Source organism: Diplotaxodon limnothrissa, linkage group LG20 (assembly GCF_057381915.1).
Source record: "Diplotaxodon limnothrissa isolate DT_005_m linkage group LG20, D_limnothrissa_male_GT1.1, whole genome shotgun sequence".
Classification (NCBI taxonomy): domain Eukaryota; kingdom Metazoa; phylum Chordata; class Actinopteri; order Cichliformes; family Cichlidae; genus Diplotaxodon; species Diplotaxodon limnothrissa.
The window spans coordinates 34,051,515-34,064,690 of record NC_140615.1 but is presented as its reverse complement, the minus strand read 5'-3'; the positions used below and the strand labels follow the sequence as shown (position 1 = coordinate 34,064,690).

Genomic DNA, 13,176 nt, shown 5'->3' with positions numbered 1-13,176 from the left:
ATCATTTCAAAACTATTGCTAATACTTATTATTGATGGATAACTACACAACATTTAATTACAAACACAATTATTCCTTCAAGTTAAGTGAAAACATGACGTTTCTTCCAACCAACCCTCCCAGTTTATAAGCAGATCTCATTTGCAGAAAGTGTATATGTACATTGTATGTAATAACAGTTATTTATAGGAATTGCTGCACACGGTGTGGCCATATGCCCTCTCACTTGCTAACAGTAGCAAAATATTCTAAATGGACTATATTTGCTGTTCCTACAAGTGTATAAAAGTAGGAAAAAACAAAATGACAGAGTGACCGAGGTTTTAAGTAATTATTCAGTAACTTTAAAAAAAAAAAATTATAATTTATTTCATGTTCTTTTATTTAATTAATATTGAACATAGGGATGCATTCAATCCGTTATTAACTCTCATAATAGCATGCATCTAGCCTTAGGTTTTGATACATTATTTATGTGCTGTAACAGCTAATAAGCTCTAAACTATATATGTGTGTTGCACAATCTCCCGCTTTAATGAAGACTGGAGCAGGTCCAAACAGTCTGGTCTTGACATTGCTGTTTTCCCTCCCTGCAGCACAGTAGCCCAGTTCTCTCTGTGTAGCTCATCTAGTCAGCAACAATCCCATAACAGCTGTGTGTGTTTACTTGTGTTTACCTCCTTAATTGTCCCATGCTGTGTGTACATCATGGTAAAGTCTGTCCCGTTCACCCTGAACTAATGAAACGTGGCCCATGCTTCCCAACTTGCCCACCACCCCCTTGGCTAGACACACAAACGTGTGTAGACTTAAAGACCCAGCGCCTCATGGTTGTTTAATCTCAGGTTGTGTTAGCCCTCCCAAGATAGATGTATGTATAGATAGTGTGTTAGTTTACCCTAAAAATATATATGTACATATTTAGACTAGGGTTAGGTTGAGTTGCCTTTGGGAATTGAGCTTCATTGTTGAGGGAAAGGCAATACTTCATTATAAAAAAAACTATTCTATTATGATTTTTAAGCATTTTATGCAGAAGGAACAAAAATACACATTATGGAGCAATTACAGGTTAGATAATTGTACCACGGAAAATCAATAGGATATGAGGAATAGTCTATTAAAATAGTACAACATTGCTATTGTAACCTTTATTATTGGACCCTTCAGCCACCACAGCTCTCTAGAAATTTTATTATAATATTTATAGTTTTCTTTAGGAGAGACAAGTACTCAGAAATAATTGGCTTTTCTTTCAGTTAAAGTGAAATTCTCTCTCTACTGACTTTAAATCTGTAAGAAAATGGTGTTAAGAATGAAATGTATAGCAATTCACTAAAAAAGATGACAGGCATGAACCCACATGTGAATGAACCCACACACCAACACCCATGCAGCATGGTTCTCAGAGGAGCCTTTAACCCTAATTTTTTCTTTGACCTACTTGTGCCCTCAGAAAGAGAACAGCGAAGCGTGATGCCATTGCTATAAGTCGCATAGTTTAACTTCTGCATGGTGTTACAAAGACATATCTCGCAGTCACATGTGCACACTTGCTACTACTGTTTACTGTGATGCGGTAATAAAGTAGTAAAGCTATAACAGCTCACATGGCATAGAGTATTTCTGTGGTTCCTTGCCCTGCATTGAGTAGCTGTATAGCTGTAATTAAAATCCACTTGGCTGTAGGAGACACTTTGTGTGCAGCACACTGATCTGACAGCACTTTAATGCGATTGGGGACAAGCTGGGGAATTCATTTATATGGCGGGTAAAGAAAAAAAAATTGACTGTGCAAAATTAAAAAACTAACCTATAACCTTTTAAGTCCAACTTTGAAGGAGATGAAGTCGTCCAGATGATATACTGAGCTGGACTTTTATTCAGCACCTTTGGATTGTATTTTGCCTCTAGGTTCATTATGCGCATGTCCTTAGCTGACTGTTGGTGTTTGTTTTGAGTCTTAATTCAGTCATCAGCCACCCTATGATGGACTGGACTGTACAAAAAAACATACATATTTATGTGTCTTTTATGTTACTACTTCAGAGGTGTGTGTGAAAGCTACTCCTGCTTTGAAGAAAAAGTCTGAACTTTTGTTTGTTCCTTTTTTCCAGCTGTCAAAAAGTACTTTTTTAAGGACTGAGACTATTCTGCAGCATTTTTTGTTGTAGATTCCAAACTGAAACCTTATTTGTATGAATGAATTTTAAAAGTAACCTGCAAGTTTGTTTGTTTTTTTTAGCAGACTTAATTGCGAAGATCCACAGAGAAAATGAATGATAAATTAAAAAAAAAAAAACCCACAAAAAACCCAACTTATTATCATAAATCTGTAACTTTGCAAATGGCCAGTACAGTTTTGCTTTCAGGTAGGAAGCAAGCGAGTCTCTGTTTTTGTGAGGTGCAGTAAGAGGATATTATTAGGTTTGTCAGCAAGTAAATCCTCCTTTAGCTACACTTGTCCACATAGCTCATCCAACAAAGCTCTCAAAGTCATTTGTTGTAATTCAGATGATCAGTGCTGGAGAAACAATACATCTGCTCTGCTTCATCAGCTCCGCTCCTACCTGCCCCTGCCATCTGCTCCCCCACATATTCCATCTCTCTTTCCACACTGTGATTGCTTCTTGTACTTTATTACTCCCTGGCACCAGCGATCAATAGACGCTCTCATTTTATTATGTCATTCGATCTAGTCACCTGCAGTGCTGGGAGATACCTGATCACATGATATGATGGAACGGTATTGATCTTGCTGCATGATTAACATTAGTCTTGCTGTACTGGCACAGCACCACCACTGTTGGGGAGGGCTAGCTGTTAGTGGGAAATTTACTACATTCAGGTGCAGCATGCTGGAGTGCCAAAAGAGGAGCAGACATGGTCTCATTTAAAGATTGTCATCGATGTCTGACTGTGTCATGTAATGAAATGAATGAAACTACAAAAGATATTGTAATTAGAGCAGAAGATATATCAATATCAAGCAGCGAAGTGCTTTGAATATTCTTTTCTACAACGTTGCTTAAGCATTAAATAATGAAGACCATGTTTAAGTTTAATGTTACTTTTTTAAAAAAAAATTGAATTCCCACTTCAAGTATGGGAGTATACTTCTGTTCCTGAAGTCATTTTAATTGGAAACCCATTTTAACTGTCTTTTGCAGGATCGTATGTGAGATGGATATGGCCCATGCGGACAGTATGCCGGGTCCAGTACAGCTCTGTGTCGGAGAGTGCAAACCAGAACTCCGGGCTCGTTCCTCACAACTCTACTCCTTTGTGGTATGAGTGTAATTAAACTCCATTTGTATTGTATTCTGAAATAACACTTGTGATCTAGCCAGTATATGGCTAAAAAGAATCTATGTACAACTAACTAAATATATTATATAACTATATATATATATAATTATATATTATATAATTATATAAATAGCCATATACTTAGTATATGGCTATTTCCAGCTTTTATGTACAGTCTGTGTGTACTTGCCATCCTCACACACTCGCACACATTTCCTTTTCTCAGATATCTGCTGTCTACCTGACCTGCACCTAACAGTTAATCTGCTTTCTCATTAGCACTCTCTCACACCTTCACAATTAGCACTCTTTTAACTATTAACAGCAGTCAGTAATTACTGCTGTTGTTTTCAGAGTACCTGCACTATCCTGCATGCTGGATGTCACACGTCGCTGTCAGTTTTGAGTTTTGTCAGCATGATGCTCTTGGCTCTGTAACACAGGCTTGGCCACTTTTTCTCACCAGTGATACGGCTGCTACTCTGGGAAGCAGTGGAATTCCTCTGAGATTACTTCACAGAGCTTAGAATTGGCAACGCTTACAATTCCCTTCTATTGCAGTGCACCTAAAAAAGACTGCATCATCACAGGAGCATTCTTCAGACAAGACATATTCCCTACGTGACCTTGTAAACAAAGGGACATTGTAAATGACAGTGTGCATTTAGTTGCTTTTAAAATGGTTGTTTTATGTTTGTTCAGATACAGGTGTGTGCACACAGATGCTTTTATGTGTGTACGTGTGTTCCTGTGTATGTGTGCTGTCTACTTGAATATTACTCCATCTGTCTGTGTGACAGCATCCTGGCTGCACGCCGCTGAAAGCATTCGTTATTTTCAGATTGTCTTTAAAAAAGCTCCACTCAGATGCAACCCAGCAATGCAGGGCACCCAGTAGTGGAATCTATAAGAGGACACTAAGGCTTTATTGTACTGCAGTTCACTGCCATCACTCTGACAATACGAATAACTGTAATTTGCTGGAAATTAGTGATAACACTGAGTGTTACAACAGAGATGCTTCCCTGCTTACTGTAAAATGCATATATCTTTTAATCTGTCTGCTGGTCTCGTGTCATTTCTTCCTGTTCCTTTCCCTCATTTTAAATGACTCTGACAGTCTGTCTTAATGTCTCTCTTTCTGCATCTGTGGTTTTTTGTTTTGTTTTTTTAGACTCCAACTGTCACAGGCCTGTCTCCTAGAAGAGGTCCAGAGTCTGGGGGCACTAAAGTAACTATAATGGGAGAAAACCTCGGTGCCGGCAGCAGTGTCAACGTTAAGTTTGGAAACCAGACATGCGAGTTCTTTGGGTGAGATCTTAATCTCCAACATAATTGTCCTGCATATGTGCTGCTACAGAGTCTGCAGAATGAGGAAATGCACATCATGGTGGAAACACTAAACGTTTATGTTGATATTGTGGAGTTAAACTAATCCAGTCACCATAAATGCCATGAATTTCCATACATAGCACAAATAGCAGTTTCTCATAGTATAAAAATGATTTGAATTAGTTTAGCTAAGTTTTTGCCCTCCAGCATAACTGTCAGAAAATGTTGGCTATATGGCATGCTATTAGCAATTTTTAAGAGTAAATAAATAAATAAAACAACAGCTTGTGTTGTCAAGATAGTGATTTATTCACATTAAATAAGCAGCATTTCTATGTCTTTATTCTTTTGTTTTGGGTTTTTTTTTCCTTTGATATTATACTGCGAATACCCCCCAAGGGGAACCTCTTTATACCTTTGTTAAAACTTGTGTAAATTCTAATAAGGTTTTGATGACCTACTGCATCAAACCTTGTAATAATATCTTCCTTTTTTTATCTAGCCCCATCCTTCTCATTCTCTTCATTCTCCCATTCCTAATTAGTTTATCTGTTCTTCCCCCATCCCTCAAATTTTTTAATTCTCAGTCTCGCAAGTTGCTTCCATTTCTCTACACCCATCCCTCCTGCCGTCTTTTAGTTACTCATACATGCCCTCTTTCTGATTTCCACTCCTGGAGGCACCTATTTTAAGCCCTGCCACAGTGTTCTGACTGTAATGTTGTAAGGTTGAGGAGTCAAGTAAACTTTAATGAGATATGGGGCTAATTACAGCTTCTTCACTGTATTCCTGTCATGGGAGAAAGAGGTAGATGTGGGCCTGTTCTACTACAAGCACTCTACTAATGAATTTGGACAAATTCTGAGGGTTTGTGTGTAGATCACAAAGTCTTGTACAGGGAGGAGAAAGCATGTTTTAGAAGGATGTATGAGAGCTGAAAGTACTGACTGCATGTTAATGTGCACTGAGTGCACCTGTTCGTCATGTTTTGAGTGGGATAATTACAGAACAGGTCTCACAGAAAAAAATAGTATGTTTTTTTTGCTCATATAAATCAAGTTTGTGTCTTCTCATATTCATTCGTTTTGCTACAGATTTATATAGGTGTTCTTATTTTTTTGTGTAGAAGGACAAAGACAGAGATAGTGTGCTACTCTGCCCCTTCTCTGTCTGGAGTCGGCCCAGTTCAGATCAGCGTCAGCGTGGATCGTGCCCAAATCAGAGAGAGCCTCACCTTTGAGTACACAGAGGACCCTACTGTACAGCGCATTGAACCAGACTGGAGCATTGCAAGGTATGCACATTCCTCAGATTGTATGTATGAGAGTTTTATTCGTGTCCTCAGCTCCAAGCCAGCAACAATAAACAGACGAGTCAATATTGCATTTTCAATTACTGTTCGGTTCTTTTCCAATTAGTCTGGAATTGATAGAAGAAGTGAAGCTCACTGATTGGAGAGGATGGGCACTTTTGAGACTGAGATTCTCCTACTGAATGCAGTGTCGATCCATGTGTTGAACGTCTTTGGCAGATAGATACACAGACATAGAAGACTACTAATTAAAAGGAGGAGAGGGATGAAGATGAAACAATGGCATAACAGAACAATGTGCTATCAGAGGTGTGAGTCCACAACAGATGGCGTGAGCTTAGAGATGGAGAGTATGGCACACTGCAGCAAAATCGTGACAACACAAAGGGAATAGGAGGAATAACGAAGGGAGAAACTGATAGGAACCACATATCTGTTTTGCTTTCTTTGTGTTTCGGAAGAGAAAATAAATTAAATTTCCATCTAATTCCATTTTAAATTACTGTGAACTGATTTTCAATGTCTCAAAAATTGGAGCTCAAATTGTGTAGAAAGACAGAAAGAAAAGCGAGCACGGAGCAGTTATTTTGCATAGTTGCTGAGTGTATAATCTATGGACGCCACGGACAGCACACAGTCTGTCCACAGTAACTCACTACTGGTACAGTGATCTTTACCCTAAACCTTTATTCAGCAAACCACATTGACAAGTGCAACAGAAAAACCATTTTTAACAAATCCAACCAGCTACAGGAGGGCTGGGAATTCAGCAATTTTCCACCTCCTCTGTTTATGCATATTAATATATTTGAGCTGTCTGTTTTTTATTTATTTTTTTGCGCTACTTGATTGTGAATAGTAAAAACATAAAAAATGCATCTCTAATCACCATCTTCCATGGGCTGTTTTGTCCCAAATTAACCTTTAAATGGCTTTTGATATGAAGCTTTTTGTTCCCCAAGTGATGGGGAACACTTTGAAGAAACAGATCAGAGTTAGAAAGTTTACAATAGGCTTTGGACTGCTGCGGGTCTTTTTCTCAGATATTCTCTTTCTTAGTCTGCACAAAATGAAATTCGGATCTGACAAACATGATTATAAAAACTCCTGTAATAAATTTTGTCTAACTTCTTCCATTTATTCAGCGGTCACACACCCCTGATGGTGACGGGAACTAATCTGGATGTGGTTCAAGAGCCCCGGATCAGAGTGAAATATGCTGGCCGAGAGTCTGTCAATGTAAGAATCACTCACTATTAATCTGTTTTCAACCACAAAGTCTCTCCTGTATGTGTAGTAGAAATCTTCTACTGTACTACTTCCAGCTTGCCATGCTATATAAGCAGCTAAGTGACATTTACTTCAGGTAAAATGGTCCTTAACAGGCCCTCTAGCCCTCTACGCTCTCTGATTTATGCTTGATCCCAGTCTTCTTGACCCCAGAGCATATAAATATTGCAGCTGTTGGTGAGAGTGATCCACATGCACTATTTAATATAGAGTTTACTTAAATTTTTTTTGACCATCTCACCTCACACCTACTTGGTGTTTTATTTACACTGCTCTCCTGACTCCCGAATACCATCAGAAAAGATAAAGAGGCAGCTGGAGGACAGTAGAAGTTGACCAAGACTATAAAAGGTTCAGTGGGGAAAATGTTAGAGGTGTGCATCGTTGGAGGCAAGAAGGCTCATAATGACTTTCAATGGAAGATTAACTGCAGTCAGAAGTCTTTGGTCAGCATAAAGACCGCTTGTATAATCAAAGACTTGTCTGAAGGAAATCGTTACAAATTGCATTTGAGCCCCTGTCCTGGGGGTCCTTGTTTAATTAAGAGGATGGGATTTCCTCTCTGTGGTCTGCTATAAGGTGGAGAGGGCAGATGAATACGATAAAGGGGAGTTTGAGGAACAGAGAGTGGTGAGCCCATTATTGTGTATCTGTTTAGTTTCTGTGCGTCTTTTGTAAAATCAATTTTCACACATGCACTATGGCCCTGACCCACGCTGCACATTACCGAGCAGGGATGTAAGTAAGAACTGAAGCTGAAATCATTTGGGGTAATTAGGTCCATGTAATGGCTAATTCTGGTGTAAAAACAGAGCAGTCAATTTTTGAGAATTCACAGTGAGTGAGTGGGCATCATGTATCCTGCCTCTAGATTGGCATCATCCCGTGGCAGCATGGTAGCTCAGTGGTTAGCATTCGCTTGCTTCACCGCACAAGATTTCTTGATCTCAAGACATTTCCTGATGCCGCCAGTGAAAACACAATCTGTACTCACTCTGTGCTAATGCAACATGGCCTAAGATTCTCAAAAACTAACATCTAACTGTGGATAATTGCCAGAATATGTGGCGTGAGTTCTGCTTTGCAAGACAACATCAGAAGACTTGACAAATACACACTATACATTTTCTGATATATGGAAAAAACACACTAGTTTGGAAATATTTCAGTCTCACACCTTAAATTTTCAATATATACAATGTTTAAAAACATCATAAAATAGAATTTCACATTGATGCAGGGATGCACAAAACCATCCTCAAAGCTATCCTTCACATACACAATTCCCTATAGATTTACTCTCATTGCATTTCCAACTTACTGTCTCTAAATTAGCTGTCTAAAATTGGCCTTAAGTGTCTCTCTTGTTTAATGAACATTTCTGGAATGAAAACCATCATTCTGTTCCGAGGTTTCTGAGCTCCAGGATCCTCGTGCGAGATACTGACATGCAGACCTTATGTGAAGTAAAAGACACATAAGACACTGTTTTTATATTTGGAGGAGAGAAAAACACTTGATGAGTGAGACAGAGAAAATCTGGTGAAATGGAATTTGACTTGTGTGTGGGTGCCGTAGTGTCTGATATGTCAGTTTCCAAATCTTTGAAAGCGAGTTGTTCATCTCCACCCTGCCTCGTCTCATCCAACTCCCCACCTAGTGCCTCGCAAAAGACGACTGTGTCACCGTCTTGACTGCCCCCACAGCCACAGAGAATGAATTTCTATTAAATGCTAAGGTTACAATTACCCATCCTTCATCCCACCCTCCCAGGCCCTTCTACCCCTTTCCCTTTTTGTCACGGGAGGAAGGCAAACAGCACAGAAGCCTATAGCAATAAGAGCTGCTGTCTGTCAGCCAGCCTTCAAATGATCACCTGTCTTCCACTAAATTGCTTCTCTTCTCTCCCTCCCTTGTGTCACCTGCATAGATTCACAAAGAAACCAGGAAAGAGGAAAAAAGACAATTTTCTTTGTGAAATGCTCTGTATCTGTCACTGGATTCGCAATTGAAACATTTATCATGATCTTGATTAAAGCTAAAAGGGTTATTTCCCAGCTCTAGCATATTTCCCTGTCCCATACTTTAGATGCCTGGACTGAGTGTCGGGCTTTGGCATGTCAGGTACATTTACGGTTACTACTGAACATAAAAGGTGTTCAGCATGAGTGTACTGATTGCTCTGCCTGATTGCGAGAGGAGGCTGCAGATCACTGCATAATTAGATTCACATTTTTAGAATTATTTTGCAAGTATAGGAACAGCAGAATAACCAGAATAACCTTCAGATGACCTTTGACTCTGTGAAGCCATCGTATTTTTTCCATCTCTACAGTCAGCCAGTCGTATCTTCGCTGGCTCTGACTCTCTCTCTTACCACTACCCTGGCCAGAGACCTTTGAATGATTGAGTGGGCTGTATCCACACAGTAGATCATGGTAATATATTCAGCCAGAGGGGTTGGAGTGTTACTGCCTTAAAACACCCTGGCTCTATCCAACAGTAGAGAAAGAAGACAAATGAGACCGAGATTCCAATTATTTTCTCTTTCTGTTGACCTCAATTCACTTTATCAATGCTGTAAATCTTGTAGCTTCTTTTGCCACATGGCCTACAGGAAGAGATGTACCATTTGTATTTGACAATTAATTGTAAAGTTTTACTGCTTTACTGTTATGACTGAAGCAATCATTGATGAGACGTAGATGGAGTGTAGGAAAACAAGCTTGTAATTCAGAATTTGGGACATATCTAATATCCAGATCTGCTAAAAGGAAGAAATACTGCAAAGGTGTCATGTTGCCCTACGCAGAGGGGAACCAAAGTATCATTTTTTAAAATAATCTCGCATTGCCCCATTTACCCATCGCTACAGTACTCACCCATCACTTTGGATTTGGATGTTACGCTCACTGAAAAACATCTGACATTATAGGAGCAGTTTCCTGGCAGGATTTGGTGAAAGAAAAGATTTAAGAAAGAGAGCGAGAGAGCATAATAGGAAAGTGAGGACAGTGCAAAAAAAGCCCACAGTATCCATCCACGGCAGAGCAGATAGTAGTCAGAGCTTTAGTTGACTTGCAAATGCCTTACTGTTCCATCCCAGGAGTCACAAGGATCGTGTTGGCCCATATGGACCTGTCTATACTGTGTAATGTGTCATTATGCTAACATTAAGAAAGCAGTCTATATCAACTAAACTTGAAGTCTTCTGTCCAATCAACCTTTAACCCTGATTTAAAAACAGAACATACTGTTTTCATTGGTTAATTTGACCTATTTCACTCTGTGATCATATGGGCTTACACGTTAAACAGCCAGGATGACCACATTGAAAGCTCGATGGCTCAGCAGTACAAATATGAGTGGATAAAATTAATTAACTTGATCTATTCATATAGCACTATATTTGCTCTGTAATCACTCAGAATCTTTTGAGTCTCTGAGTGGTACCATTCACACAGTTTTCTTCCTGCTGGCTTGTATTTGTGGATGTGGACTATGCTATGCAGATTTTAATAGTTAATTCAAGCTCACTTTGAAGTGACATTTCTGCATGATAAAGCATCTGAAAAAAAAATTAATTCTGATTTCTTTTTTTATGCTGTAACTTTTTAGTTGTTAATGGGATTTCACAGAACCTAAAGTTAGTGAAAGTATGTCATGTGTCCTATCTGGCCTTGCTATCTATTTTCATGAGCTTATCTTTCTGCAAAGCTAATGCACTGCTACTGTGCTTTGTAAAATATAGAAATTAAAAGAAAATTGACAAAACCTAAGAACAGTTTCACACACACACACATGCACACAGAGCTATATTCCAGATATGTTGCTAAGACTATTGCATCATCACCCAGGTTTTGCAGCAAGTGCAGATTTCCAGGCAGCTAGTCAGTCAATTATACATTCGCACAACTGATTTAAAATGCATCACCAAATATCAAGTCCCATTACAATTAAAAGCAGCAAACATTAACTTTTTAAAATGTGAGAGTTTTTGCCGCTTTCACTTTTTATTATTGTATCGTTATTGCTGCAAACCAAAGATATTTGGTTTAAACTATTCATCAGACCCCAGAAAATGTCCCTTTTCAATGCGCTCAACTACTGACAGTCACTTGTATCATTTTCTGACTTTAGATAGGCTAAATGATAAAAAGAGATAATCAATTATTTGAATCCGTAGTTGCATTTTTAAGTTGTATCTGAATTTATTTTAAGAATGAGATTCAAGGCTACATAGTGAACATAATCTTCAGTCTATTTCCGAGGGCAAACTAAATAAAGATGCCAGTCCCTTCTTCCACCTCTGCAATCACACTCCTGCAACTTAGCTTGCACCATGCTGGCAAAATCCAATTGGTGTACCCTACACAGAATGAGTTTGCATCGATCTTTCTGGCTTTCTCTGGAGCACGAGACAACAGGTAGGAGGCGTGGTACTCGCTAGCGTTCACCACCTTTGATGATATTTACCTCTAATTAAGTTTCTTCCCCAGAGAGAGAGCTGGGAGGGAGTGAAAGGAGATAAAAACCTCTCGGAGCAGAGTGCTGTGCAGCAATCAATCCTCTCTCCCCTTCCCTCTAGAGCTGAGACGGGGAGGATGGATGGAAAGCAGGCCTCTCATCTGGGCAAACTTGAGAGAAGTAATAAAAGACCCATAGCTCAACCTCTTCCAGAGGAGACAGAGGAGAAATGCCTCCATCCTTTTGTGGTTGTTGGCCTGCAGTGTTTTTTAGTGAGGCTGTTGGAGCAATTTATTTTCAATTTTATAGAGGCTTCCTCTACAATAAAGATGGATTTAATGACAGAAAATAAATCCTATTTTTCTGAAAAGTATTTGGCCTTTATAGGTCAATTATAAGGCTGGTGAGCACGCCGCAGGGTTCATGTTGAAACCAATGTGTTTCAGTTAGGATCGCACTTTAGGTTACAGAACACAGAGGATGGAGCAGATTATAGGACCAGAAGAAAAAGAGAAATCATAGCTTTTCTGAGCTGTTCAAGTTTATTCTGGATGACTGAATTGCAACTCTTCTTTCATTTAAAGGGCCACAGGCTATCATTTCGTGATGCGTTGATTGTTTCAGTGCAACACATCCCAGTAGCATCACAGAAAGTTTCTTCATAACATTTTTTCTCTTCTCTTCGTTCACTCTCTCCAGGTGTGTAAAGTATTGAACACCACCAGCATGAGCTGCTTTGCTCCTTCTTTGATGGCAGAATACCATCCAGGTTTGGACACCGTGAAGCATGCGGACGAGTTTGGATTCATCTTCAACAACGTCCAAGCGCTGCTGGTCTACAACAACACTAACCTACTCTACTACCCCAACCCCTACTTTGAACCGCTCAGCACCACAGGCATCCTTGAGCAAAAACCAGGCTCACCCATCATTCTCAAGGTAAAGGAAATGCAGGATGGATTCACTTAATTCGCGGATTAAAGCCCCAATATAGACCTATCATAATATTTATCATTCGTATTCTGCTGCTAAGTGGTCATTTCCATATACTCATACGTTTTTCTCTAGTTCATTTTTATATACAAGTCCTATTATCTGGATGCTTCCATGTGTAAAAAATCAAAATCTGTATGGCATTCGCTTTCATAGATGCTTTGAAGCTTTGTTGAACTTCCCTTGTAGTGAACCCCTCTGGAGATTGTGTTCACCCTTTTGTTGCATCTCCCTGTTTGCCTGCATTTGTAATTGGTACAATCTCTGCTCCATTCTTGGCCAGGTCACTGTTGGAAAATACATTTTTCAACTCAATTAAAAATAAAAGATATGATGAAATAATATCCTTGGGAAAGATTTTAATTCCTTTTTCACTCAGTCATTATTGTGTTTGTATAGTAATTATAGTTAGTTGTATGTTTTGGGGGTTTTTACTGGTATTTTTTACCTGATAGATGGAGAGCAAGGAATTT

General features: G+C 39.1%; 1 protein-coding gene across 6 annotated transcripts in view; it reads left to right on the top strand.

Annotated features, from left to right (window-relative positions):
* plxna2 (plexin A2) overlaps positions 1–13,176 on the top strand; it is a 142,607-nt gene that overhangs the window by 100,208 nt on the left and 29,223 nt on the right. For all 6 annotated transcript variants that reach the window (XM_085345288.1, XM_085345284.1, XM_085345287.1 and 3 more), the window contains exons 13-17: positions 3,171–3,288; positions 4,484–4,620; positions 5,768–5,935; positions 7,099–7,192; positions 12,410–12,649. In XM_085345288.1, the coding sequence (XP_085201414.1) occupies positions 3,171–3,288; positions 4,484–4,620; positions 5,768–5,935; positions 7,099–7,192; positions 12,410–12,649 (757 nt within the window). The remainder of the gene's footprint in view (positions 1–3,170; positions 3,289–4,483; positions 4,621–5,767; positions 5,936–7,098; positions 7,193–12,409; positions 12,650–13,176) is intronic.